The following is a 27095-nucleotide window of genomic DNA, read 5'->3' on the forward strand; positions in this document are numbered from 1 at the left end:
CGGGCTCTGACCTGTTTGTGTTCCATCATAATAATGGTTTACCTAGCTGTTTGGCAATTGATTGATAAAAAATTCGTTGTTACAGGTAAAGAGTACACTCTGGTTTCGTTTATTCAGAATTGGTAATGTTCTCGTGCGGTTGGAGTATCTTATTTCCTCCTTTAAATTTCTTCGTTTAGTTTTCTATATACTGCATTTGAGTCAAGCTCGTGTGTATACATCTGCAGAGGACAAAAACATGATGCAAAATATACAGCCTGATGAGTGAGGAAAACAGGTCCCAATCATTAGAAAGTGCAGACCTGAAGATTAAGTATATGAGGCGAGGGTGCTGCACATAATGTAGTTTATTACATTTCTTTTATATTTGGATTTCTTTGTTTATGACTGATGAACAAAGGCTGTTCAGTTGGTCCTCCCTTGAGACGACTTTGTCATCTACTCCATTTCTGCAATAGTGGTTGCTGTAACCATTTTATATAATTTAATAAAGATAGTTGTGTGCATCTATTGATGCAGAGGATGGGGTTTCAACCTCCTTTATAAAAATATATACTCCCCTCTTCCCAAAAAATATAGTGCGTTTGAATTTTTCTGGTCTTCATTGCACAAGTTTAACTATAATTTTAACTTATTGTATGTCTACAAAAATAATGTACAAACATATAAAAATGAATTGTTTCACATGACAAATATGAGAGCTATTTGTACATTTTCAATCCATGTATTTTGGTATATATTAATGGTCAGAGATCGCGTCAAAGGCCGTATAAAGTCAAGTGCGACTTACAATTTAAGGATGGAGCATTAATTGAAAGCACCTTTTGAGCTCACATGTCAACTTGATTCATAAGCTAGGTCTCTCCTAATTCCCCGATGTAAACAAAAATCTCTCCTAATCAATCTAGAAGCCCATAACGACTTAGGCTAGTCATAGTGGGAGTAACTTAGGTAGTAATATGACACATCCCAAGAAAAATTTGCTTATGTGGCATGGAGTTAATGAGGGGAGAGATGCTTGTGGTAACATAATATGTCACTGTAACATAACACACCCCGGGGTAAAATGAGTCTATGTCTCAACTAATGAGGCTTGTATGTTACCAACCATATGTTACTACCCATTATGAAGGTAGTAACATGGACTAGTAACAAATGCATGTTACTAGTCTAAGTTACTCCCCACTATGACCAGCCTTATACCTCTGTGCAGCCTTTACTTCATTGACTCATCCGCCCCGCCCCTGGCTTCATTTTATCCCAGGAATGACAATCCCCTCTTTCACCGTGGGGGCTTGTAGTCAGATTGATACTATGGCAGCTCATGTTCATGTCGATCAATTCCACTTGGCTCGACCGCCAGCATCAACTCCAAGATGAAAAGCCTATGTTCCTCTGCCCCGACAGCGAGCACCACAAGCTTCGCAGTTCATGACAGTTTTCTTAGCTTTCGACCTGTGAAGGAGATGTGCAGGTGATTTCCATTGCTACCATTCTGATTATTTTTCTTTTCATAGGAAAGGCCTAATGACCTAGCTTTATAGGAAGCTCGAGATTCAGTTTAGTTGGGGATAAAACCGTCATAGATCCGGTTCTTTTCTTATTGTATAGACCTGGCATGTATATTGGGTTTGTGGCAAGTATGCGGAGTTATCTCTGCTGGATTGTTTCTACCTTCCAACTTGTATAGTTCCGTAAGCACTATGAAGCTTGAGATGGATGACATGGATTCCTAATGACTTACATCAGTAAAAACAAGGGCAATCATGAAGTGTGCGTCTATGTAATTTGCATGAGATAGTTGATCGCAGAGTCGAGGAAGCGAATGTAAAGGCGAAAGGTGTGCAGCTGCGGCTGCCGGCTTCCGTGTACACATAGAGGGGAATAGGAATAGGCAATTCCTATTTGGCACTTCAGGCGCCCATTTGCAAACCCACCCCCCATCCCGCGAGTTGGGCTGGCCCAATTCACTTATTTTTCTCTATTTTATAAACTGAGAAAAAGAGGGCACAAACTATGATTCGAACCCGCAACGTGTGTGTTAGGTGTAAGACGCAATAACCACCCAGCCACCTAACCTTATTGTGATTACATAGATGTTTTGCGTCTTTTTTTCCTTTCCTTTCTTTTTTCCTTTTTTATGTCCCTTTTTATTATTCTACTTTGTGAACTTTTTCTTCAAGGGAAACGCTCGAAATCTACAGGCGGATATTTTCGTTTTGTCCACCACTTCCTCTGCACGACGCGTGTCTCAGTGGAGCCCACCACACCGCTATCCTTGTCGCCGGCGTATCCACACGTTTCTTCTGCGAGTCGTCTTCTCCAACAAGGGCCATGTTACATCATCTTTTATGCAAGAAAAAGTCTCTGCAACATCACTCATTTTGCAAAAGTCCTTCTGCAACATCATCTATATTCAGCAATAGGTGACCAAGGCATATTCTTTCTAGCACTCATATCATCCATAAATAATTGAAACACAAGTTTATGGTACTGAATAACTTAACTTTGAATTTCAGCTAATTGCTCGGGAGAGAAAATATAACTTATAGAGGTTTTAACAGGTTTGCCTTGTGGAGGAGGGTACACAATTTCTTCAATCAGGGTGACTGTTGCATTGACGATCCTTCTTGATATTTGCAAGATACGCCTGTAAACTCCCCTCCTCATGTTTCTTCTTATATACCTTGCAAGATTTACTTTGTTCTTCTGATAACACGTACTAGCCAAGTTGACTATGCTATCGGCCTTGATTTCTTAAGGCTTTGGGAACTTGCTGTCAGACATGATGAACAACATTATCCCTCGATCTTTTTTCTCTCAAACACCAAAAGTGTGTTTGCAAATGAAGACATCACATGTCCTCCCACCGTCGAGGGCGATACCTAGGACACATGGCCAGAGAAGCCTTGTCACGATATGCAAGACAAGCCGATGCGGTCTCTTGATGCCGAAACCCCACACGCCTGAGAGGGGCCGTGTTAGAGAGTGTGGCGGCTATTGGTTGTCCTAGGTCGGCCTGGTTGTGCCTAAAGCCTTGTAGTCAGCTGCAATCGACGATGAGGAACAATAAGCTAAAAAACTATGGTAAAGAAGAAGTAGATGAAAATAAAAGTAGCAGATTGATTTTTTTCGATTGTGTGTGTGTTGTAAATTAGCCACCACCCTTATATATTTATAGGCGGCTGGTCTTGTCGTAGGAGAGTAGGACTCCTAGTCTGAACACCCGACTATCAACACGACTTTTCACCCTTCACCATGTTGTCAGTGAATCAATCAACAATTTGTCGATGTTCACGCCTTTAGTGAAGTCGTCAGTCATGGTCACAACATGAACACATCATCCTTCACCATGTCGTCACTGAAGCCACCAAAAAATTGTCTTTGTTTTGGGTCGTTATCAAAGTCACCAGTCTTCGTCATCAACATGAACTCATCATGTCACCAGCTAATCCGCAATCAAATTGTCTATACTCACGTCTTTATCGAAGTCGCCGATCAGAGACGTCAACACAAACTCGCCATGCTTCACCATGTTGCCAGCGAAGCCGCCAAAAAATTGTCTGTGTTCGTGTCTTCATTGAAGTTGCCAGTCCTGATCATCAACACAAACTCGTCACCGTTCACCACGTCAGCAGTCAAAACCCCAAAAATTTGTCCGTGTCCGCGTGATTATCAAAGTCGCCAGTCTTGGTCGTCAACACGAACTCGTCACCCTTCATCACATCGCCAGTCTTGGTGGTCAACAGGAACTCGTCACCCTTCATCACGTCGCCAGTGAAGCTGCCAAAAAATTGTCTGTATTCGAGTATTCATCGAAATCACCTGTCTTGGTCATCAACACTAACTCATCGCCCTTCACCATGTCGCCAGCGAAGCCGCCAAAAATGTCACCGTGTTCACTTCTTTGTCAAAATCGCCAGTCATGGTCACCAACATGAACTCGTGGCTCTTCACCATGTCACCAGCGAGGCCGCCAAGTTTATGTTTGTTTTCACTGTTTCTTATATTATTGTAATCTGACACCAGTTTAATGGAATGCTAAATTTCTCTACAAACAGTCCAGATCCGACACACCACACAGTAGGGGATTAGGGGATCATATCTTGGACCATATAGCTGGATTTGCACTCATTGGCTACCACACAGTTCAAGAACATCACTCCATCTCGGGTCCCTTGCTGCCACTACACGGTCCACCTATCACCCAGAGAGGAGAGAAAGAAAGTCGGCAACACCGAGTAAGGTGAGGGAGGAGAAACCCACCGTCGCAGATGAGATGGTACCCCCGAAGTCTGTCTCACACACACACACACAGAGAGAGAGAGAGAGAGAGAGAGAGAGCGTAAATGGGCGTCGAGAGTGTCATGAGAATCCTGTGGGGGGGGGGGGGGGGGGTAGTGGTTAGCTGATCCGCTGAAACCGGCGAAGTCGTGATTTGTATCGAGAGTCTAGAAATGGACACCGGCTATATGCTTTCCACTGCTTGTTTTGTACAAATATTGTGTTTCTATAAAAAAGAAAAAGCTGGCGAGAAAAAAGAAATTATGGAGGAGGGGCTGGGGTCACTTGTATGGAAAGGCCGGGTATAGCTTAGCTGTCGGTGAATGAGTACCAACAAGGCAGGATTGGAGCAAGCGGAAAACCATGAAAGGCGGCAGATGAGCGCACAGCTAGCAGGACGTAATCAGTGGATAACAGCCAACGCACAGCCCAAAACAGTAACGGATGCACCGCACGCACTCACGACGCCAGCCACCCACACCCACCACCGCTCCCCCCTCCGTCGTCGCCAGCGTAGCTCTTTGTCTCTCTTATTTCTTTCTCTCGGCGTACGTCGTCGGTACCCATATATATATGGAGTTCAGGTAGACGTCAGAGCTCGGAGAGTTCCCTTCCTCGGATCACCGTGGATCAATCCTCTGCCCTTGTCGAGTGCTGCGCAGTCGCCGTCGCCGTCGTTTCCTCTCGCGCTCGCTGACATCTATCTGGTCTGGCGGCGGCCTTCGACGTCGAACCATGCAGAGCCTCTTTGGTCGCAGCAGCAGGTGAAGACGCGAGAACGAATCTAATTCCTTCTTCGGTTGCTGTTTTAGTTTCTTGTTTCTTTGGGTTCTTCTTCTCATGTCTCGTCTGCTTTTCTGGCTCTTGGTTAATTCTCTACTTGTCAGAGGATCCTAAATTTTTGATTTGGTGTTGGATTGGCCCGCAGGAACCAGAGGACATTCAGGCCCAAGAAGAGTGCTCCGGCGAGGGACAAGGTACGTGGCAAGTTGCAGGATCAAACATTTTTTAGTGACAAACGTTGGCCAATTTTTGTAAGAGTTCATCAAAAGGATTTTGAATCTCTTAGATTATCTGCCTCTACCTCCCGCTGAATAACATGGACTCGATTCAGTTGGAGGACTGCCTGCTATGACGAGGAAGAATTAATGATTTGGACTGCCAGCTATATATAGTAATTTCCCCCCTTTTTTCCAGGTCGAAACCCCCAGCCTCTGCATAATTCTGATGCACACAGCCAGCTATACATATAACTGCATGCATTCTGTCATTATCCACATGCTCAATCCAGAAAAAGAAGCTCAGTTACCAATCTGATGGAAAATATCATCATCATATTTTGGACTGTACGTACACAGGGCATGAAGCTGAAGAGGCACATCGACGCGACCCTCGGCAGCGGTAACCTGCGAGAGGTGGTCCGCCTGCCTGTCGGAGAGGATCTCAACGAGTGGCTCGCTGTCAACAGTGAGTTCTTGCACTTTTTTCTTTCTGAAACAGTTGTTGCTTGCCGTTTTAGTTGATGAGCTGAAAGTTTTGCTAGTTTCTTTTCTGACCACCTCCATCTCCAGCTGTCGACTTCTTCAACCAAGTGAGCCTCCTGTATGGCACCCTCATGGAGTTCTGCACGCCAGCTACCTGCCCCACCATGTCAGCCGGTCCAAAGTACATTAATTCCTTCAAATCTTCAAAGCATATACTCCATTCGTCTCATATTAATTATCACTGAAACGGATGTATCTAGACGTATTTCAATGCTAAATACATCTGTTTGAGCGACAACTAATATGGGACAACCAAAAGTATCTTATATGCTTCGTGTCACATTCTGAACTTAATGAGAAGAATTCTTCATCAAACAGGTATGAGTACAGGTGGGCTGATGGAGTCAAGATCAAGAGGCCTATTGAAGTATCTGCACCGAAGTATGTCGAGTACCTGATGGACTGGATCGAAGCCCAGCTCGACGAAGAATCCATCTTCCCTCAAAAGCTTGGTAACTGATTATTAGTTTTGGTGTAATCGATGAAGAGTGCTAAAAATGATCCGGTCTAATCATGCTCTGGTGGAAAACCTGTGGTGCCAACAGGGGCTCCCTTCCCTCCAAACTTCCGGGACGTCGCCAAGACCATCTTCAAGCGTCTGTTCAGGGTGTATGCTCACATATACCACTCGCATTTCCAGATGATTCTTAAGCTCCAGGAAGAAGCACATCTCAACACCTGCTTCAAGCACTTCGTGCTCTTCACATCGGTAACCACCCAACTTTCATGCCTTCTGTACCAACCTCTCATGTCTATCATGGAATGCAAAAGAAGGGAGTTGGTTTCCTGGTAGTTTGGTTCCATGATTCTGAATTCTAATATCTTTCCGACTTTCAATATTTTGATTTAGATTACTGCTTTAGAAGTTGTGATCAATCATTGTGCACACAAACACATCCTCAATATTCTTAAGAAGCACACTGCAAACATTAACAACAAATTATGATGGTTTTGTTGATCACCCTATTGACTAGAGTTTGTCATTTGATCATCATGATTAGTAGCACTATTATTCAGTAGCGTTCATTCACCACTTCTACGTCTCTCGAGTCTCGAGCAAATTTGGCTGTAATGGAATGGAATGCCTCATGCGGTTCGATCATCACAGTGACTTATTGCTGGCACTATTTTTTTGGCAGGAGTTTCAGTTAATCGATAGGGCGGAGCTGGCTCCTCTGAGCGAACTGATCGAGCCCATATGGCGTGGACACTAGCCGAGAGAAATAACTGGCGCTTTCTCCAACAAGAACTGATGAGGCAACAATGCAGAGACATCATGTTTGTTGCTTTTTTAGCTAGTTTCCCCACCTTGTGCATGCGCACCTTCATCTATATTTTCGTGATGATGTTGGACTTGGATGCATTACCTTCATCTACATTTTGGAAATAGGTTAGCTAGTGCTCGCGCATGTGCATCGTCGCAGTTTGTTCGTTTCATCAACAGATTATTATCAGTTCATCCCGGAAATTTCTCTTGGTTCGGTCATGCGTAGTAGTCAAATTTATTGTTTCTCTGCACCGATCTCTTCTCCCGTCGGCGACGAACCCTAGCTAGCTAGCTCGGATCAGTCTGCTTCCCTAAAAACACAAATTTATTGTTTCTGAAAAAATTCTAGAAAAGATAAATGAGTTCTCAGTGTGGCACCCCCGAAGCAGGAGTCTCTAAAGGACTTTCAAGAATCAAAGGATAATCCAATAATATTATTCCCATGTTTTCCATGAATTTTTTACTACTTAGTAATCTAATTTTATCTAAGGAACAAAATTTTGAAATTTTGGACGTATTTTCCAAGAAGGAAGGCAAACTTTCCAATCTCTACATATTGCAATGGTCACAATCATATCTTGTTGAATGGTTTCGAGTATTAATGCCAAAGCATTTGGCTTACAAAATAAGGAAAAAAGAAAGGTAAACTTGAGGGCCACTAGGATCTGACGAGTGCCAACATCTTCAAAACCTATCACCATTGACCAAATCCACAGCAAAACAACGTGGAACCTAACAATAAGCGTGGGGTGCGCACGGGCACACACACACACATGCACCAAGTGGTCAAACGTGGGGTTATCACCCAAGAAGCGGGACTTCAAGTCAACACCTTTTTTCAACAAGGGTAACATGTACGGACGTCGAAATTCGTTGATTCAATGAGTAAGCCAGATCACATGTTCACTTTTTGAAGGATAAAAAATATTGATTAGAGAGAGAGGGTGAATAGGGAACTACAGATTTTAACATTTTCTTGATTGACTTAAGAGGTTGCAGTGTTCTTGAAATCCAACTGAGTAGAATGCCATATATGATAAGATACCTAGCAACAACAAATACAAGATAACAAGCTAGCGCAACCCTACATGAAGGTAAAGGCTACAAATGACCACACAAAGTCAGAGGGGAACATTTATCCCATAGTTCACACCAATTTATGTGTGTGTGGGGGGGGGGGGGTGCTAATCTTTGTCAGACAGGCGTGGGAAATGCAAACATATCTCTAATGATAACCAATGTCTCGCCCTTCTCCTTGTGCCTCAGCCAACAAATTCCGAACTCAATCACTAGATGTAGACCTTGATGTGGTCTCCAAACCCTCATAACCAATCCCATAGCACAAATACCATAATTTGGAGTCTTGTGGGCAACACCTTTTGGCTAGGGATTCCCAAATACCCAAGAGCAACAAGCAACACATTGAACCCAGGGAGGATTCATATTTGGTTCGGTAATAACGTTGATTGGGGGCTCCTCTTTCTTTTCCTGCAAAGGCTTGCTAGGATTTGAGCACTAGGTCCGAGGGTGTTTCGGCAATGTCCCTAAATGTTTCCCACAACTTGGAGGTAGTATGGTAGTGGGACATAACCTCGGGTTACCGAATGAATTTGGGACACAAGTTGTACCCAGGTTCGACCCCCTTGATCCTGGTAACAACCCTACTCCTACTTATATTGGATTATATCAAGAGTACAATGATGGTCTCGACGAGTTGAACGGAAAGGGTTGGGCTAGTTGTATGTAAGGAAGGTACAATGGGCTTTGAAGGGCAACAACATATGGATACTTGGCACTGGTTGAGGTGGAGAAGATGGCAAGGGCGATTCGGAGGCCAATTCATGTGCATTTGGCTGAACAGCTTGCGTGTGCGCAATAGAGCAAAGAGCACGCACATTGGTTCGGCAAAAGTTGCATGCTAGAGCAAGAGCCCATCACTAAACATGATGTTGGTGGCAAGACCGCCACGTCATGCACCATGTTGATGGACCAAAGGGAGCATTCTACCTTACTTGGCAGCATTAGAAACCTCCTTCGCTATCATGGCGACACCCTCCGCAAGGGACGCCCGTAGTGGCGTATCCAGAAGTTTGCTTATGCGAGGGCCACGATTCATGATATGAATCTTTTGAAACATATAATTTTTCAAAGCATTTAGGGAATATACATGTTTTTTTGGAGTCGGGTACTAAATTGACTGGATCGTGCAGGTTAAGGGATGGCGGATTTTAATCTTACAAAATAGTTCAAATTTGTTGTCAAACTCAACTTACTTTAATTTACATGTTCCCTTCCGATAAATATCTTGAGTAATTTGCCATCACCTAAAATATCTTGCTCAATAAAATAGTTAAACATATGCGTCACATCCACCGGGCATACATCTTTTCAACTTATATATATTCTTCACTATGTTCATATCAAAATAACACCTTTTCGATACTCTTTGCCAAATCCACTAAAGCAACCCTAGTTTGAGAAGAAAGTGCAATAAGATGTAAAGACACAATAACACTTGTTTTGTTTCAATAAGCTTAACCAAAAGCTCATCATACTTCTTTTATAGATTTTTGAACCCATCATCTATTTTTCATGACATCGCTAATGTTATCAGGTTAATAAGCTTAATCAAGTGCATGTTTGAAAAATCATTTGAATAAGATGATAGAACATGTGTTGTTTGTTCAGGTTATAAAAATATAGCATTTATATGAGCCACTGTATTTGCAAGTCGTTTGTCACGACCATAGCGTGAAGTTAGGTTATCCAAAAAATCATTAGAAGAAGATCATAAACATGATATAATGTTTGTTGACATATTAGACGGGACTAAATTAAGTATGTAATATTTAGATAAATTGGTATTTCCTTTTTTTAAATTGTTATGGACCTTACACTATATCTGTCCATGACACCTTAAGAGTGGTGTGGGTGTAGAAAAAATTGTATCTACTATGCTACGTAATGGTGAACCTGATGGGGATGACCATCATTCTTCCAGGTGTCGGCACCATGGATGCGCAGGCATGAGTAAAGAAGACCGATGCAATGGATAGGTACAAGTTATCGTTAGTAGACTAGATGGTGAATGGATACGTACAGAATAGTATTACACATTATCAAGAGTGGATGGATGAGCAGAGAGAGAAAATAATTCGTTCACAAAAACTCATTGTTAACCAACTTTGGTTTCAGTTGTTAATTTCATTGTCATTTGCCGGTTCATTCAAAATCTTAGTTTCCAGTGATAGTCAACATAGATATTGAATGTCATGTGCTCTTATTTGGATATTGTAAGTCATGTGCTCTTATTTGTTTATCAACACAAAAACATTGATGTTTAGTTGTTCGTATTTTGCTGAAGTACCCAGAAATATGAATATGCCATCGAGCCTTTGCAACTACCCAACTCTTCACAACTGAAACTACTTCACAAACGATACCTGCTAGATGATTCAGGCACGATATGTTAATCCACCGGCTATGTTGCACCCAGTCCTTTGTATGGATGGTTTGATTTCCAGTATCGTCCAGCAATCATCCAATAGGTATCGTGTGCATAGCAACACTCCTTCACAACCGTCCACCTAGAGTAGTCCATGCACCCTTCTTTTCCCGTCGTGCTCTGCTTTGTGAGTTGCGCGGACTACACACACGTGCCCCTCAATGCGCGCGCCATTTCCATCAGACCTAGGGATGTGGCACGACTCCAACGCAACACCATCTGAACTCCATCGTTGCAACGTGTGCTAGCTCGACCACCACTACCTCCAGGGCAGGGGGACCCTAACTTCTCAACAATGTGTGAATGATCCAACGCTTCCACGACGTTAGCCAATTCCGGTTGGTTTGGATAGAAGTATTTACCTGACGACGACACATCCGAGACATGGATAGTCACGGCCAAATCAGATCAAGGGGGTGAGAGATTGTTTAACCAAAGTTGAAATTGGACACAAGGAATAAAAAAATAGACCAAATATTTTATAGGGTTTGCTAGAGTGGAGGTGACCTCGAACCGTCGGTGCCTTCGCGGGTTCCCATGGCCTCCACCGGCCAATGTGTGGGTGGGGTATGGGGGAAACCCTGAATCTGAGTGTCCCAATATGTGTCTCATAGGGTCTTTGTCATCAGCGAAGTTGGGGCAGCAACAGCGATGCGAATAATAGTTCATTGGATTTCCCAATGTTAATATTGTTCTTCGGAGTGACGTTGACGAGTTGGAGATGTTGCCGAGTCGGGTACTCGGTTTGGTGTGATATTTTTTGTCCATGGCGGCGACGGCCTGTGGAGGGGGTGGCTTTGCGACGTGTTTATATTCTCCGGTTCCCTCTCCATCCCATGATGTTCAACCAGATATTGCTTCATCGGGGAACTTGTGAGCTTTGTGTCCATTCCCTTCTCCAGTAGGAGTTGTGATTGTCGTATGGCCCTCCTCGACGCCGGCTTCTCCGGAACGGCGATATATCTTGTTTGTGGTCATCAGCCTCTTCTAGTATACATCGACAACTTGCCGGTTGCTGCTTCTATGGGCTACTGAGTTTCAACAAGGTTGCTCCGATAAGACGGAGGCATAGAGGTGCCCTCACGACACGCCGACTGCTAGTGAATGTAAAAGGAAGACGGTGATGATTTCTTCAAGAACTTGCCTGCAACTTCCTATTCTTGTAAGGGCTGGTTTTATTTTATATAAGACCTTCATCTATATCTATACCTACTAATAAAGCAAGGTGCGTTTCTCTGATTTTTTTCATCCGTTCATCGCCGAAAAGTTTTTTCCCTATCCGAGGTGGTACTAAATTTTGTGCGTTCGTTTGCTATAAAAGAAAAAACTATTTTAATACATGGGCCGTGTGTGTTGTGGCCCGTTGAAGCCAGCCCACTTATTTCTCTACGCACACAGCTAGAAAAACTCTATTTACCGCACATGGCGACAAATAGTATGACGTTCGCACAGGGCGCAAGGCTGTGCCAGCCCGTTTTCTTTTTTTCTGTGTTTTATTTCTATTTTATTTTTGTTCCTTTCTGTATTTTTTCCCTGCAAACTTTTTACTTTTTTTCTTAAATACAATTTTTAAAAAAAAAAATCAGAATTTCGATTTGTGTTTTCAATTTTCAGAAAATAATTCCGATTCCAAAGGTTTGTTCCTGTTTAAAAAAATGTTCGAAACTTGAAATTCTTGTTCTCATTCCAAATTTGTTCAAAATTACAAAAACAATCCAAAATTTTTAAAAGATGTTTGTGTTTACTAAAAAAATGAGATATTCAAAATAAAATTGCATTTTAGAAAATGTTCCATTGTTTCTAAAAAAATGTGTTCTCCAAAACAAATTGGGATTTTCAAAATAAAATTGTATTTTAAAATACGTTCCAGATTCTATAAATATTCTTGTTTAATGAAATGTTCAAAATTTTAAAATAATGATCGTGGTTAAAAGAAACACATTTTCAAAAGTTATTATAAATGTTGAAAACATGTTCCTGTTTTAAAAAATTGTTCCCAAATTAAAAAAAAGTTAGTGCTTTTTCAAAGGTTCATGTTTTGAATAAATGTTTGTGAATTTTAAAAAAATTCCCTATTTAAAATTTAAAATATTCTTCATCTTTTCTCAAAATGATGGAAATTTTCGAAAAACCTTTCTAGATTTCAAAAATTGTTCATTTAAAAAAATATTTTTCAATTCATAAATATTAATTTATTTTTGGCAAATTTCGAAAAAAATCAAAAAAGTTTTGAATATGGTGAAGCAGTATGATCTTAAATGTTCACGTTGGTCGTTGGTAAGTGGGACCCGTTTATTCGAGTGGCCAGCACCCGGTGGTCGAGTTTTTAGGTCGTGAGTTTGATCCTTCAACTTGTGATTTTTTTGGATTTATATTCGTGCCTTACAAACCCAGTGGCTGGCCCAGATGCGAACTATTGTGCCTCCCATGCACTTTTTGGTTATAACTGAAAGAAATTGTGGGCACAAGTCAATAAAAGAGAATATGCTGAATTGGCTCTAATAAAAAGAATTGTAGGCAAAGTGACCACTAAAATATTCAAAGAGAATAGACCCTGATAAAGAAGGAACTACCTGGTAATGCATGGATTATGCTAATGAAACTTGATTTATGCACTGCAATTAGTAATCCATCCGGTTACATCGTAGTAGGAGAGAGTGGCGAAGCAACCGTGCTCGCCGCGCAGCCACCAAATGAGGAGGGAGCCACATCCCCCGACACGAGGGCGAACCCAAAGGAAAAAAAGGCACGAGTTGGTTGGTCGTCGCCATGCAGACTAACCCCACCACTGTCAAGATCTCGCAGGCCAAACACGATCCGAGAGAAGACCACAACTCCTTGCTCTGTCGCCCCACTGCTGTGCAGACTGTTTTTTGGTGCACGCGTCAATTATCTCTCCTGTTGCTCCTCAAAAGAATATCTCTATCCTTGCAACGCACGGGCATACGTGCTATTCTTTCATTAAAAAAATCAGAAAAATCGGCTCTGTTTGTGAAAGAAAAGGGCCAAGTACATTAATTGCAGGAGAAGAAATTTTCCGGGAATTTCTATCTGGGCCCACTGCCAGTGGCCGAGGTCTCGAACTCTCGATGGACGTGGAGGATCAGTGGCGAGTGTGTGGTGTGGACTCGCTTCTCCTTCCCTCCTCGCGGCGGGACGCCAGCCACCACCAGAGCAGAGCAGACCACCGCCTCGCCTCCTCCTCCGCACGCGGCCATGGCGCCTCTCTCCACCGCCGTCCGCCTCCTGCGCTCGCCCGCTGCTCCGCGCGCTGTGCCTCATCCGCCCGCCCGCCTCGCCGGGGCGCCAGCGCGCGTCCGCCGGCGCCGGTCGCTGCGCCTCCGCGCGGAGGCGGCCAAGGAGGCGGAGGTGGGGGAGCTCAGGGCCGGGGTTTCCGTCTACAAGCCGCGCTCCTACGAGGTGCTCGTCTCCGACGCCGCCCGCTCCCTCGCCGCCGCCATCGACGACGGCAGGACCCGCCTCGAGATCGAGTTCCCGTACGCGCACACTCCGCTCCACTATCTCATTAGTCTCGTTCCAATCTAATGCAATCCCAGGATTGTTCTCACATCCCATTCGTGTTTCTTTCATGAACCTCCACGGGTAACGATGGCTAGGCCTCTGCCCAGCAGCATCTCTTCTTACAAGGTACTGACTGCACGCCCTTCTTCTCCAACCCCTGCCCAAATTTCCTGCTGTGACATGTTGCCATATACAGTATATTACCAGATAAAGTTTGATTCTAGTGACATATGCACAAAAATTCAATCCATACATAAGGATCTTGTTTGCTTTTTTTTGAAACGGACATAAGAATCTTGTTATGGGACACTGGATACAAATTGGTTCAACCCAAAGTTTCCTGCTGCAGCAACATTGTGGTCATCAATGGATACGAATTGACTAGTGATTGATGCACATATATAGATAAATAAATTATGTAATGTGGATGCACCCACCTCATCAAAATAGAGTTGCAGATTGTTTGGAAAAATACAGCCGTACTGAATGTAGCACTTTTGTCTAGCTCAAGAGAGGGCCCCCATGTATCGAGGAAATTTTGCCCCTAGATTATAACTCTATCTTTTTGGAATAAAACCTCTATTACCCCCGCAAAAAAAATCATGTTCTTTTTCTCTTTTGGAAAATAGGAGCTTTATTACCCACCTCTAAAATCTGAGGATGAATTAGGAACCAATTATATAATGTGCATCAACGCTTCGTCGTCATCGTGTTGTCAGAGAGTCCGAGTTTGTTTATTTGCATCACATTTGACGCATTAATAAATTTTTCCCATTACCGAAATGAAGGGGTTGATGTTAGACTGATGTTTGGACTATTCCTCTTGCTTCTGAAGTTCTGATCACGCCGATTCACCTCTTTTTCTCTAGGGGTCTTCGGACGAGTTCATCGATGCCAACGTCCAGCTCGCTCTCGCCGTTGTAAGGGACCTCAAAAAGCTCAAGGGGACTCGGTCCTGCATAGTAAGTTCAGGCTCCACGCTTCACCCTTTGTCCTCCAGGTTTGTTCCACGAGTGCGGAACCATGCTCATCCGTTCTCTTCTAGTCCATTCCAGGTGTTTCCTGATCAACCGGAGAAGCGAAGGGCCTCGCAGATATTCAAAACAGCTATAGATCAGGTAAACTGCACCTCGAAACATTGCATTCTCCCAGTGGCTTCATGGGTGACTAAAGTGATGGGTTGGTTTTCTCTTGGCACTTCTTTTAGATCGAGGGTATATCCATCAGTTCGTTGGACGATCTGCCCACCGGGCCTGTCGATACCTTCTTCAAATCGATAAGAAGTACCCTTGATTTCGATTTTGCTGATGACAACGAAGGTAACATCTCAGCCAACTCTGTCTAATGTGGTGACACCGAAAACACCAATTTCATTTACTCCGACGATGAATCTGCTGAGTCTAAGATGAAATACTGAAAATTGCATTTTTATGCCACTTCTCTGCATTGATGTTTTGTTCTATACAGGACCTGACTAAATCTTGCCGAGCGCTTTGTGCCAAAAGCTACCAGTTCAGAGTACATGTAGCATGCCGAATAACATTGATATGCTAGCATCTCTTTTTGTAGTTGCCTAGTTGGCAAAATATTTTCGTGTTAATTTATCATCAGTTCAAAGAGTGGAAATAAAAGGATAACTGAACATGAGCAGGATGTGTGTGTGAATCAAGCGTAGGCAGTTTTACCGTGGGTAGTTAACTATTCATTATGATACTATTATTAATGTGAGCAGAAATTCCGTAACAGCCAGCCATCAGTAAATTTGAGCCCTATTACTGTGAGAAAATCCTCACATAAACATCCCTGGAGATATCAGATATTGCTTGTAACTGATGTGCTAGTGTGCTTACAGATCAATGGAAGTCTGACGAACCACCATCACTATATATCTTTATCAACAGCAGCACGGGTGACCTTTCATCTATAGAGAAGTATGTGGTATGTCTAGAATAATGCTTTTGTGTCTCCCCTCTAGAAAAACTGCTTTTGTATTCTAAGCATTTGCAAGAGAACATGAATCCGTAATTTTCAGTGATTCTCTACTATTATAGCACAGGAGCAAAAAATGTTTAACTTCAACTTTGTTTATAAAAGTTCTGGTGTTTGTTTGCATGTTTTGCTGATTCGTCCTATGTGCATTCCTTCTTGACCAGGACCAATTTGCTGCCTCTGTACCTGCTGTTCTCTTTAACCTTGAACTAGATACCTTGCGGTATGTCTTCTGTATTCTATTTGATACTCTGTTCCTTATAAGCGTTTTGAGTGCCTTTAGCGATAACATACGAACTTTAACCTCCAGTTCTGACCTGGGGCTTCTGGGATTCCCCCCAAAGGATTTGCATTACCGGTTTCTTTCTCAGTTTACCCCAGTATTTTATATCAGACAGCGTGACTACTCGAAGGTATCATCTATTTGTCTCTTGCGTGCCTAACCATCGTTTGTGTTTCTGTCTGTAACTAACATTTTCCACTTTACAATATAGACAATTGCGGTCACTCCATACATAGTGAACTACAGTGGCGCTGTCTTCCGTCAGTACCCAGGTAGCACATTGTTGTAGTCTTGGCCACTGGCAGTACTAAGTTGTTATTTCCATGTCTTTCTTCACCTTAAAAGGTGATAAGATATTATTATTCATACATGTATTTGCATCCTCCAATTCATCGTGTTGTAACATACAATTGGTTGATACCGCATCACCATCAGCTACTGATCTATTAATTTCTGTCTGTTCAGGGCCCTGGCAAGTCATGCTTAAGCAGGGTGATGGTTCCTATGCATGTGTTGCAGAGAGTGCATCTCGGTTCACTTTGGGGCAGGTCATTACAGTATATCATTTGCATGAATTATAGTTATTATTTTGACAGAAGTTTTGGAATATGACGTGCCATGTCATTCTTTTAGGCCAAGGATGAACTATTGAGAGTTCTCGGTTTGCAAGAAGAGGTAGGCAGCCAGCTTGAATTCCTCAGAAGAGGATACAAGGTATGCAATCTCATCTCACTTACTGGTTGATATGAATAAGCGCATTTCCAAAATTTCAGTGCAATAAAAAATAAAACCCTATATCGAGAGCAGTGGTCTCAAGCAATTTATTTGACATGTGATCTCAAGCAATTTATTTGACATGATCACATATTCTGTGAAGTCCGGGAAAATCTAAACCTACTTACAGAACCATCAATCCAGCAAGTTGCTGTGTTGATTGATTGCATTTTTTGCAATCCTTCACACCTGAATTTCTTCAGAGCATCACTTTTACCAGCTGAAAATGAGATCCTTTCATGCAGAATGCTACTTGGTGGGAAGAGAATTTTGATCAGGAGAAATCACCCGCGTGGCGAACTTGAGACGCAGCTGCTGGTTCGACGCCGAAACGCCAGTCTGACTGGCAAATGGAGATACATAGGCCAAAGAATGTTCATATAGTCCCTTGAAAACAGAGTGTTCATGAATCCTGAGCTGATGATGCAACTGAAATTACAGAAAGAAGCGCACACACCAATGTCATAGTCATGCAGTGTGTACATTGCCTGTGCTGCAACTGTGCCATCTGATATGAGTTCTGAGGGGAAATCCTCCTCAGCATTTTGGTGATTATGTGCCGAGTACAAGTGCAATGCATGCGACTCTAATATTGCAGTGAATCTTATGGCTTCTCTTTTTTACTTCCACAGACCAGAAGTGTATCTGGCAACTTACAAGCAGCTGTTGATGAAAAAAGGCATTTTGATTTCTTAACTTGTTTAGTTTATTCTTAAAGAAAAAATTCTTGGCCACTAGATTACATTTGTTAACCACCTTAGTAAAAGAAAACTATAACTTACATTTAACAAGCATATAGGGCAGTACTGCTGAATTCTACTAGCATCCTTGACCTTCAGTAAGGGCGTAATCTCTCCAGAGTGGAGGCTACATAGAGGGGTTTGCCAGCATGAAAATCATGAAACATTTCTGTCAGGTCGCCCCTGACGATGTCCGAAAACTTCGGTAAAACTGAAATTGTCTGGTCCGGAAGCTTTGTTATGCTTCATTTGGAAAACCGGCTCTGCGAACTTCCCCTTCAGCAAATGATCCATGAGACAATGAACTAGTCCTTACTCGCGGACGGCAACTCTAATAAAGATGAAACAGAGGAACGGTGGATCCAGAAACCTCATAATGGGATGAGGGGAAGTGTTGTGTTGAGTAATTGCATTTTCAAAGTTCAATCTTGCACATTTGCATTTCTTTAGAGCATCACTTCCACCAGCTGGGAATTGGATCCTTTCATGGCAGATGCATTTATATTGGATCTCTCTTAATCGTCGACCTGACCGGAAAATGAAGATATACAGGCAAATGAAGATATATTGGATCCTTTCTATGTGTACACAATTTATATTGAAAGCCTCTTATGTTCCCAAACTGTTGTTTGTGAATCTTGTTCCATGTAGGCAAGCATCGAACAACTGACCTTTAAGGACAACATATGCACTATCATCTGGTACATCTGGAAGTTGGCTCTCTCGAAACATGTTTCCTTTCGTCGTGTCTGTGAACTATTCTCGTACTGTAAGAACTAAGAGAATAAGGAAAAGATATGGCTGAACCAGGGTGAAAACGAACTTGGGATGGGGAAACAACTACCAGCGCCCATTTTCTCCCCACGTAGAAACATGATCTATAACCTGTGAGGTTCACGTTCCAGCTACGCGTTACAACAATCAAACATGGTGACGCGCATACGCCCAAATAACATGTACTCTAGCTCCAAGATACAATGTGGCAAAAATGCGGGACATGATCCATCTCGGAATCGAATTCTAGAAGATTCGCCAATAGACAGTACAAAATCACGGATTAACCTGCCCTCTAAATCGTGCATGAACAATGAGGAGCTGGATTTCTTGAAAGCCTCACACGAATAACACAGTTAGATCATAGCACGGACGAATCATGAGAAAACACAAAAAGAAAAACCTAATCAACAATTAAAAGAACTAAAAAAAACAGCAGATCACACGAGATGATCGACCTCGATCGTCACATCTTGGCGAACGAGGCGGAGGACCCCGTCCGGTCGTAGTAGTACTCGGGGAGGGCCTGCGGGCGTGAGAGCATGAGGGGCCGGTCCTTGGCCTCCTCGGGGTCGTCGCAATCGTCGTCGTCCATGGTGTGGAGGTGGATGCAGGAGCACCGCTCCATGGAGATGAAGAAGGCCGCTGCCACGCTCGCGCCCACCCATACCGCGTACCCCTCCAGCTTCTCATACGACAGGATCCCGCCGCCGCCGATGCCTCCGTTCATGGATGTTGTCCGTCCGACGGAGACCAGAAGGAAGGGAAGATGGGGGAATGGGGCTGGATCGGTGGCTAGTCCCCGCGTCGCCTCCGGGTTTTTCTTTGGGGCTGTTCTGGTTGTCTGCCAAAATTAGGATGGACGGGGGGAAGGAGAAGACTATCCGCGTCCCAACGGGGCACCGGCAAGCGACACGTGGACGCATGCGGAGGTGCCCGTTTCCTTGGCCCTTACTAGTCTGGAAAAGGTACGCAAGGTTGGTTACAACAGGTTCAGCGAAACCAATGAAGCACAACAACCTTCAGTCCAATGTTTGCTGTCCTTCTACAAGGAGTAAACATTTTTTTTTTGTTAGCGATGAACCTAAGATGTTAGCTGTTTCCATAACTACATGTTGGTGAAGTTGTCCTATGCATTCAGGTTTGTTGTATGTTTAATAACGCCGGCCTTTGATGTATATATGGAGGCAAACTTTTGCATCATATCCATGACCCAACTCTCCAAGTATAAGATCAAGCATCTTCTGTTGTTTAGAGCTGGGGCTTATGATTCTGCTGATATTTACTTGGTAAGAATTACCTCTGCACTTAACTTAATTGTTTTTAACTTGTTGTTTGTGTGGTGTCTTACGTTTCCTTCCATACAAAGTTGGTTTTTTTAGTTAGTTTCATGCAGTTTGTACTTGATATCTGTGCTGACATGAGCTCTTTTTTTTTTTTGCAGCTGTGCCAAATTATGCATTTTCCCGTTGCACTAATTTATTTTAACCGCTCACCCATTTTATGGCTTCACTTTTTTTTGGTCTTATGTGTTCATCCTTCATTGATAGCTTGATGCCAAATCTGCACAAGATCCTGTTGGCATTAAAGCTTATATCATTAGTTTCATTTGACAGATGGAGCTAAACACCATGCTTCCCAAGTGTTGCGGTTAAGAGAGGGTGTGCCTTCGATATTACGGCTTATATATTAGGGCAACGATTTTGCATTCGATTAATAAAGTTTATCAAGAAAACGATGTAAAATTATTTGTGCAACAGCATTCGATAATCCATCGTCTCAAAACAAATAAGCTGAGGAATATTGCCGAGTTCTTCAAGCATTTGTTGGGCACCGACGCTCTCCCTTTGCATGTCTTGGCTTATATCTAGTTGAAGGAGGAAGGCACCACATCTTCCTCTCGGAATTTTATAAGATTCTTTTGTAGGTATTTTTATAATTAAATGAATAAATATGCTACTTCCCTGCTATATGGCAATTTGTGCTTCACCATATCTTGGTATACAATTACTCAACGAGAGACTAAACAATCAAAGCATGCAATATTCCCCCGAGTCGGTTTTCCTAAGAGATCATCCAAAGAATACCAGATTCTCCCTAGATCGCTTTGCCTCCATCGGTCTTTGGAAGCATCAAAGAGAGCCTGCGAGAGAAGCTGAGTGGGAACCGGCCGGGTGGAGAAAGCTCCGATTCAGGGTCTAGTTCTCGGTCAGAATCAAGTGAGAAAAGGCGAGGTAGGAGAAGGAAAAAATGTTCACCTTTGCTTTAACTATTGGCACACTAGCATCAGCAGCTATGTTCAGATTATCTGCTTACTTGGACTAGTGCATTAGTCAGATTTAGATGTCCGATAGCCGTGGTGTAATTAGCCAAGTTTGGGGCTTGTCTTGCTGTGCCCCCAGCATGACTCTATGACTTGATTGTACTTTGTACTGGTGTGTTGGATGCTTGGTTCATTGCTTTATAATATAAAGCGGGGATGCCTGCCTTATGATGTAATTAGATTTTAGCACCTAATTTAACCGTGACACGTCTCCCTGATGCGCAACAGAATGCCTCGTGTTGGCCCAGTTTGTAATAAACATGTACCACCAGCTTAGAGAACCCAAGTTAACGTACCTTCCTTGATTTTGCCACGATCATTTCTTCATGATCATCACATCTTTTTCTACCTTGTTTCAGGTTTTCAGGATTGATACTAAAACTTGCTTCTTACTTCCTTACGTAAACTTTTATCAGACATTTTAGGTCATTACTTTATACTCCCTCCGTTCTTAAATATAAGTCATTTTAGAGATTTCAATATGGATTACATACGGATGTATATAGACCTTGTTTAGAGTGTAGATTCACTCATTTTGCTCCATATGTAGTTCATAGTAGAATCTCTAAAAAGACTTATATTTAGAAACGGAGGGAGTATGTGTCTTTTTAGAGATTTCAATATAGACTACATACACTATTAGGGAAAAGCTTATAGGCAGACGCTTACTAGTAGCGCGGGTTTATACCCCTCGCTACTGCTACCTACTAGTAGCGCGGGTTTTTACCCCTCGCTACTACTAAGTTGATAGTAGTAGCGCGTATTTCTACCCCTCGCTACTACTAAGCAGTCTCTACCGTGCCCCCCCCCCCCCCCCCCCCGACATGCCATAGTAGCAGCGAGGGGTATGAACCCGCGCTACTACTAAGTTGATAGTAGTAGCGCGGGTTTATACCCCTCGCTACTACTAAGTAAAAGGTAGGTGAAGTCCCCATATCCTCGGCCGAATCCCTCCTCTCTCCCACACTCTCCCATTTCCCTTTTCCTCCCACCCGTGATTCCCATCCTCACCCACCGCCGCCGCCGATCTCACACCTTGACGCCTTCCCAAAATTTGGCGACCTCCTCTCCCATCGCAGCCCCCTCCCCGACCCCTCCTTCCTCCTTCTCCGCTGCTGGAAGGAGAGGGAAACCAGCAGAGGATCGTCCATGGCGGCGGCCAGATCCACCATGGATGCAGCCACTTGCACCTCCTCGCCGGGACAAGAACTCCTGAGGACATGCGAGCACCATGGTCAAGGGTTCTACGACAAGTAGTAGCAGGTCATCGGGCTTCATCTAGGTTTCGAGCGTAGGCTCCAACTTCGGCGGCCACCAGTGAGTTCCTCCTCCTACTCCTCTCTATCTCTCTCTTCCTTATTCAAATAATTTTCTCTTCTTTTGTAGCAGCAGTAGAGGGTGCGGGAACGGGTTGGGTGGGGAGCCACCATCACCATGGACAACTTCATCCCCTACAGGACCAGCAGCAGACATGGTTGGAGAGGACGATGACGCCCAGCAGCAACAACCATGGATGGAATTTATTTATTTTAATTCCCAATTAGTTAGTAGTAGCGCGGGGCCTGACCCGCGCTACAGCTAAGTAGTAGTAGCGCAGGCGTTAACCACGCTACTACTATCAGAAGTAGTAGTAGCGAGGGTTATACACGCGCTACTGCTACAAGTTAGCTGTGGCGCCGTATCAATAGCGCGGGCCCGCGCTACTGATACACTCAAAACCCGCGCTACTGCTAGGCTTTTTCCTAGCAGTGTACGGATGTATATAGACGTATTTTAGAGTATAGATCCGCTCAATTTGCTTGTATGTAGTCCATATTAAAATCTCTAAAAAAGACTTATATTTAAGAACGGAGGGGGTGTCTTATAAAAGTGTAAGAGGGAGTACTTCATAGTAACACATTCAGAATCATTTTCTTCTCGTAGACGTCCATCCAGTGCCAGGGAGCGTTTGGTTACTGGATCTATCCGGTGGGAGATGGTAGCACGGGATATTTTCAACCGGTTTGGATGGCGGTCATGTAATAGGATAGGCAATTAGTTTGCTTATCTTGTTTATGCCAGCCGGTTGTGGCGCTATGGTTACTTTTTTATAGGCTCTATGTGAGCTTTTCTTTACTTTCATTATAACTTTAAGACCTTTGTTGAATTTATTTGCTTTTTAATAAAGTTGGCCGTATGCATGCAGAGGCCGAGGAGTCCCCTTTTTTCGAATAAAAAAGTGAGAAAAGGCGAGGTAGGAGAATGAAAAGGTTTTCACCTTTGCTTTACTGCATGGAGTAACTATTGGTACACTTGCATCATCAGCTATGTCCAGATCTGCTGCTTAGTTGGACTAGTGCGTTTGTCAGATTTAGCTGTCGATGCTTGTTGAATCCAGGACTCAATCATTCATTAAACATATAGCCGTGATGTAAAGTAGTATTAGCCAAGTTTGCAAAACAGCCGGTGCCTCTCCCTCCGTTTCAAAATAGATGACCCAACTTTGTATTAAGTTAATACAAAGTTGGGTCATCTATTTTGAAACGGAGGGAGTAGATTTTAGCACCTAATTTCACCGTGACACGTCTCGCTGATGTGCAACAGAATGCATCATCCTGCTGTTTTGTTTAGATCGAGCATCAAAATAAACTTGCCTTCCTTGAATTTGCCACGATCATTTCTTCAGGATCATCACATCTTTTTCTACCTTGTTTCAGGTTTCCAGGATTGATACTAAAACTTGCTTCTACGTTATACTCCTTTCGTTCCTAAATGTAAGTCTTTTTAGATATTTCAAATGGACTACAACATACGGATGTATGTAGACATATTTTACAGTGTAGATTCACTCATTTTGCTCCGTATGTAGTCACTTATTGAAATATCTAAAAAGACTTATATTTAGGAACGGAGGGAGTAGTATCCTAAAAAGTCTTTTGGAAGTATACATAGGGAGTACTTCTTAGTACGAAACACATTCAGAATCATCTGCTTCTCGTAGACGTACATCCAATGCCAAGTTGGATAGGAAACACGGCTGAAATTCAGATGCGAAGCACGCAAGGACCAAGTCGCCTTCACAGAAATAGATGCACGCATCAAGAGAAGATATGAAACACGACTGAAATTCAGATTTTATTTTTTTTATTTTCTGAGAATAGGCTGAAATTCAGATGTATATTTTCAGCATTGACTGAATTTCAGTTTTCCGTTTAGGAACGACTGAAATTTAGATGTGAAACACACAAGGACCAAGTCGCCTTCACAGAAATAGCGGCATACATCCAAATAAAATAGTATGAAACACGACCGAAATTCAGTTTCTTTTTTAATCTTTTTGAGAATAGACTGAATCCAGGTATATATTTTTTTTCAGCATAGGCTGAAGTTCAGAGATACCAGGTCACGTACACAGAAATAGAGGCCAGCCCAGCCCGTTTAAGTCGGTTAGTATTTCCATCTGCTCGAGATGGGCCAAGGCCAGCCCAAACGCGTTCCTGCTATTTCCGCGAGAGAGTCCGCCGCCGCCGCCGCCGCCACCACGGCCGAGTCGTTCCGCGAGATGCATGCGCCATTCACTCCGGTTTTTTCTTGCCACGTTGACCTGTTTGAGATGGATGGAGTGCTCGCCGTGTCTAGCTTTCATGCTGCGACGTCGATCGTTGATATCTGGGTGTTGCAGGGCTATGAAAGCGGGGTCTGGACCTTCAAGCGCTCGATTAAACTGCCGGTTACCGACATCAGGGTCCAGTGTGAAAAACATTTCAACCTCTGGAACAACCTTTGGAATGTAAGGGTCGTGCCTAGGAATGGTGAATTTCTTGTTCTGGTCAATTTAGCTGAGTGGTTACTTCATGTTGACCTGGACGGCAAGTTGGTCGCCGCTTTCTATAGCAAAGTTGCCTTCGGTTCTACTCAATTCAATCTCAAGCAAACTCTTGTTCCACATACTTTCTTTCCAGCACTGGATGGTTATGTTGTGAATGCTCCTCCTTTCATCTAAGGCCTGTTTAGTAAGCTAGTGCTTCTTAACTTCCTAGATGTTTATCCTCATGAGCTGCAATATGTATGAATTGGATCCACTATGAGCCTACTAGCTAAGAAGCTCTCACTTTTATGTTGCTGCGTGCAATCTATACTTGTTTTGACACTTCCATGTCGAAGGAAGTGACTACTGTGCATGTTGATTCTAAAATTATCAAGTCATTTTGATGTGCATTCGAAATATGTGTTAACTATTTTGTGTGATATTTCTATTATCTTGAACTGAAGAAATATTTTGCTCTTTTATCTAGTGGTCTTGTTAGTACTTGGCAGTCTACCTGCCTTATGTCTGAACTGGAGAACTGACTCTGCCTTTTTATCTAGGTCTTCTTTGTTTTCGAGGGGTGATCTAGTGTTGTTCTCTATGCTGAATACTTACTAATTAGCAATATACGTGTGTTTCATGGTTCGAAGTTTGTTTTACTTGACAAATAGATTTGAAAGTTTACCCTCTTGATTTGTTCACTCGCGAGTTTCACCTGCTTGTTGGACCAACTTGGAACACTAGAACACTGCTCGTAAAATGAATGAATGATTGCACTGTGTACTCAACTTAACAATGAATAGTTTTGATGTTATTCATTCTTCTTCATAAATTCATTCCGACTGGTTCTATATTGAAATGATCGATTGTTATGTTATAATTCTTTCTTTCTAGTTCATTGTTTAGAATTATCTCCATTATTTCACTTTAGCTGCTAGCCATTTTAAGGAAACATCTTCATCGTTTCACTTGAGCTGCTAACCATTTGAGGGAAATAATGCTCCATCTGGTTCCATTTTAAGCAAAAAATGTTATGATAAAGAAGCCCCGACTTGCCATTATACGATTGTATGATATTCATATTCCTTCGAGTATCCTTTTGGGCTGAAGTGGCTACCGTGCAGGTTGTTGCTAAAATTACTAGCAAGTCATTTTGGTCAGTGTTTGGCCAATTGATATGCCTCATTTCTCTATTTTTTCTTAATTGAAGAATTGACTTTGCATTTTTTTTACCGAGGTCTTCTGCTTTTTAGAGGGTATTATCCAGTGGTCTTCTAAAATACTAGTAGAAATATTAAGCGAAGACACATTAGTTTCTTGGTCCCAAGTTTTGCTGTGGTTGACGGCGAAGTTAAGCCATATTGTCCTGTTTGTCGACCAGCGAGTTGCGCCTGATTTTTAGTCATGAACCCACCACATCTGTTTAGGTATTCAAATGTTGTGCAATAATTCTGTCTCTCTGTTCCATCACTCGGAGTTATCTCTACCATTTCCCTTAAGTTTGCCAGCCATGTTTGTTGTTTCTCTCTGTTGGTGCGGCAAGACCAAGGGAAGTTTTGTGCTCGTCGCGTCTCCAGCAGAGGACAAAAACGCCAGGAATTATGCGGAGGGTGGTTGTAAAAGCAATTTTGTGCGCTTGGGTGCGACGTTCGCAGGTAAGCTTGATGAACTAGCAGGTAGCAGCATCAGTCTGCAAGGGAGGAGAGAGACGCTGATACTGACCATCTTTCAGACTAATTTTCTGTGGTCCATACTCCTCCCTCTGTAAGCTTATCCCGATAGCTGCTACTAACCTGAGGATGAAAACCAACCAAAAAAATGTGTAAACATGAATTGTTATGAACACAAACAAATGTAAGTTTCCAAGTTCTCGTCGTGATGAACAAAACAATAAGAATGGATCATGATTTGAATGCACCACTGCGGAGATGAACAGATGGAATCCTCCCTACGGGTGCTCACTTGATAATCCCCTGTTAATGACAATGCCTTGGGCCATAAGACTACCCACAATGGAAGTAACATAGGTAGTAACATCACACATAACTAGATAAAATAGATGATGTAGCAAGCAATAAATGAAGAAATGGAGAAAGGTGGTAACATAGCTAGTTACTAGTAGTATGAGTAACATCACACATATCAAAGCAAAATGAGTCTATAGACTAATAAATGAAGTGTTGCATGTTACCACACATATGTTACTCCCCACTATAGAGGTAGTAACATAGACTAGTAACATGTGTATGTTACTAGTCTATGTTACTACCCATTGTGGCCAGTCTAAAGAATACGGGCTTGGC

The 27095-nt window shown here is 42.8% G+C and overlaps 3 protein-coding genes across 4 annotated transcripts; 2 read left to right on the top strand and 1 right to left on the bottom strand.

Moving 5' to 3' along the window:
• The first annotated feature begins 4791 nt into the window (after positions 1–4791).
• On the top strand, positions 4792–7294 carry LOC123140887 (MOB kinase activator-like 1A). Its single transcript, XM_044560152.1, has 7 exons — positions 4792–5048; positions 5213–5261; positions 5643–5751; positions 5856–5949; positions 6147–6280; positions 6374–6537; positions 6968–7294. The coding sequence occupies exons 1-7, from the start codon at positions 5020–5022 to the stop codon at positions 7040–7042; spliced, it is 654 nt and encodes a 217-aa protein (XP_044416087.1). The 5' UTR covers positions 4792–5019; the 3' UTR covers positions 7043–7294.
• Positions 7295–13709: 6415 nt separating this feature from the next.
• LOC123143225 (protein LPA3) lies at positions 13710–17770 on the top strand. Of its 2 annotated transcripts, XM_044562069.1 has the most exons (12): positions 13715–14097; positions 14218–14248; positions 14992–15084; positions 15178–15240; positions 15330–15441; positions 15975–16060; positions 16276–16334; positions 16422–16524; positions 16606–16666; positions 16860–16942; positions 17028–17108; positions 17414–17770. In XM_044562069.1, exons 1-12 carry the CDS (start codon positions 13817–13819, stop codon positions 17471–17473), a joined length of 1113 nt encoding a protein of 370 aa, XP_044418004.1. In that variant the 5' UTR covers positions 13715–13816; the 3' UTR covers positions 17474–17770. The 2 variants fall into 2 exon arrangements, with proteins under 2 accessions (XP_044418003.1, XP_044418004.1); XM_044562068.1 differs by having other exon boundaries at positions 13710–14097; positions 16276–16524.
• A 1118-nt stretch (positions 17771–18888) lies between these two features.
• Positions 18889–19516, bottom strand: LOC123140888 (uncharacterized). Its single transcript, XM_044560153.1, has one exon. The coding sequence runs from the start codon at positions 19410–19412 to the stop codon at positions 19149–19151; it is 264 nt and encodes an 87-aa protein (XP_044416088.1). The 5' UTR covers positions 19413–19516; the 3' UTR covers positions 18889–19148.
• Between the last annotated feature and the right edge of the window lie 7579 nt (positions 19517–27095).

Source organism: Triticum aestivum, chromosome 6D (genome assembly GCF_018294505.1).
Source record: "Triticum aestivum cultivar Chinese Spring chromosome 6D, IWGSC CS RefSeq v2.1, whole genome shotgun sequence".
Taxonomy (NCBI): Eukaryota; Viridiplantae; Streptophyta; class Magnoliopsida; order Poales; family Poaceae; genus Triticum; species Triticum aestivum.

Bases quoted from the DNA above. Each gene is read 5' to 3' on its own strand.
- LOC123140887 (XM_044560152.1), top strand. From the start codon at position 5,020: ATGCAGAGCCTCTTTGGTCGCAGCAGCAG. The intron at 5,950-6,146 runs GTACATTAATTC...TTCATCAAACAG, and splicing joins ACCATGTCAGCCGGTCCAAA to GTATGAGTACAGGTGGGCTG. The intron at 6,281-6,373 runs GTAACTGATTAT...TGGTGCCAACAG, and splicing joins CATCTTCCCTCAAAAGCTTG to GGGCTCCCTTCCCTCCAAAC.
- LOC123140888 (XM_044560153.1), bottom strand. From the start codon at position 19,412: ATGAACGGAGGCATCGGCGGCGGCGGGATCCTGTCGTATGAGAAGCTG.
- LOC123143225 (XM_044562068.1), top strand. From the start codon at position 13,817: ATGGCGCCTCTCTCCACCGCCGTCCGCCTCCTGCGCTCGCCCGCTGCT. The intron at 15,241-15,329 runs GTAAACTGCACC...CACTTCTTTTAG, and splicing joins TCAAAACAGCTATAGATCAG to ATCGAGGGTATATCCATCAG. The intron at 16,061-16,275 runs GTATGTCTAGAA...CTTCTTGACCAG, and splicing joins CATCTATAGAGAAGTATGTG to GACCAATTTGCTGCCTCTGT.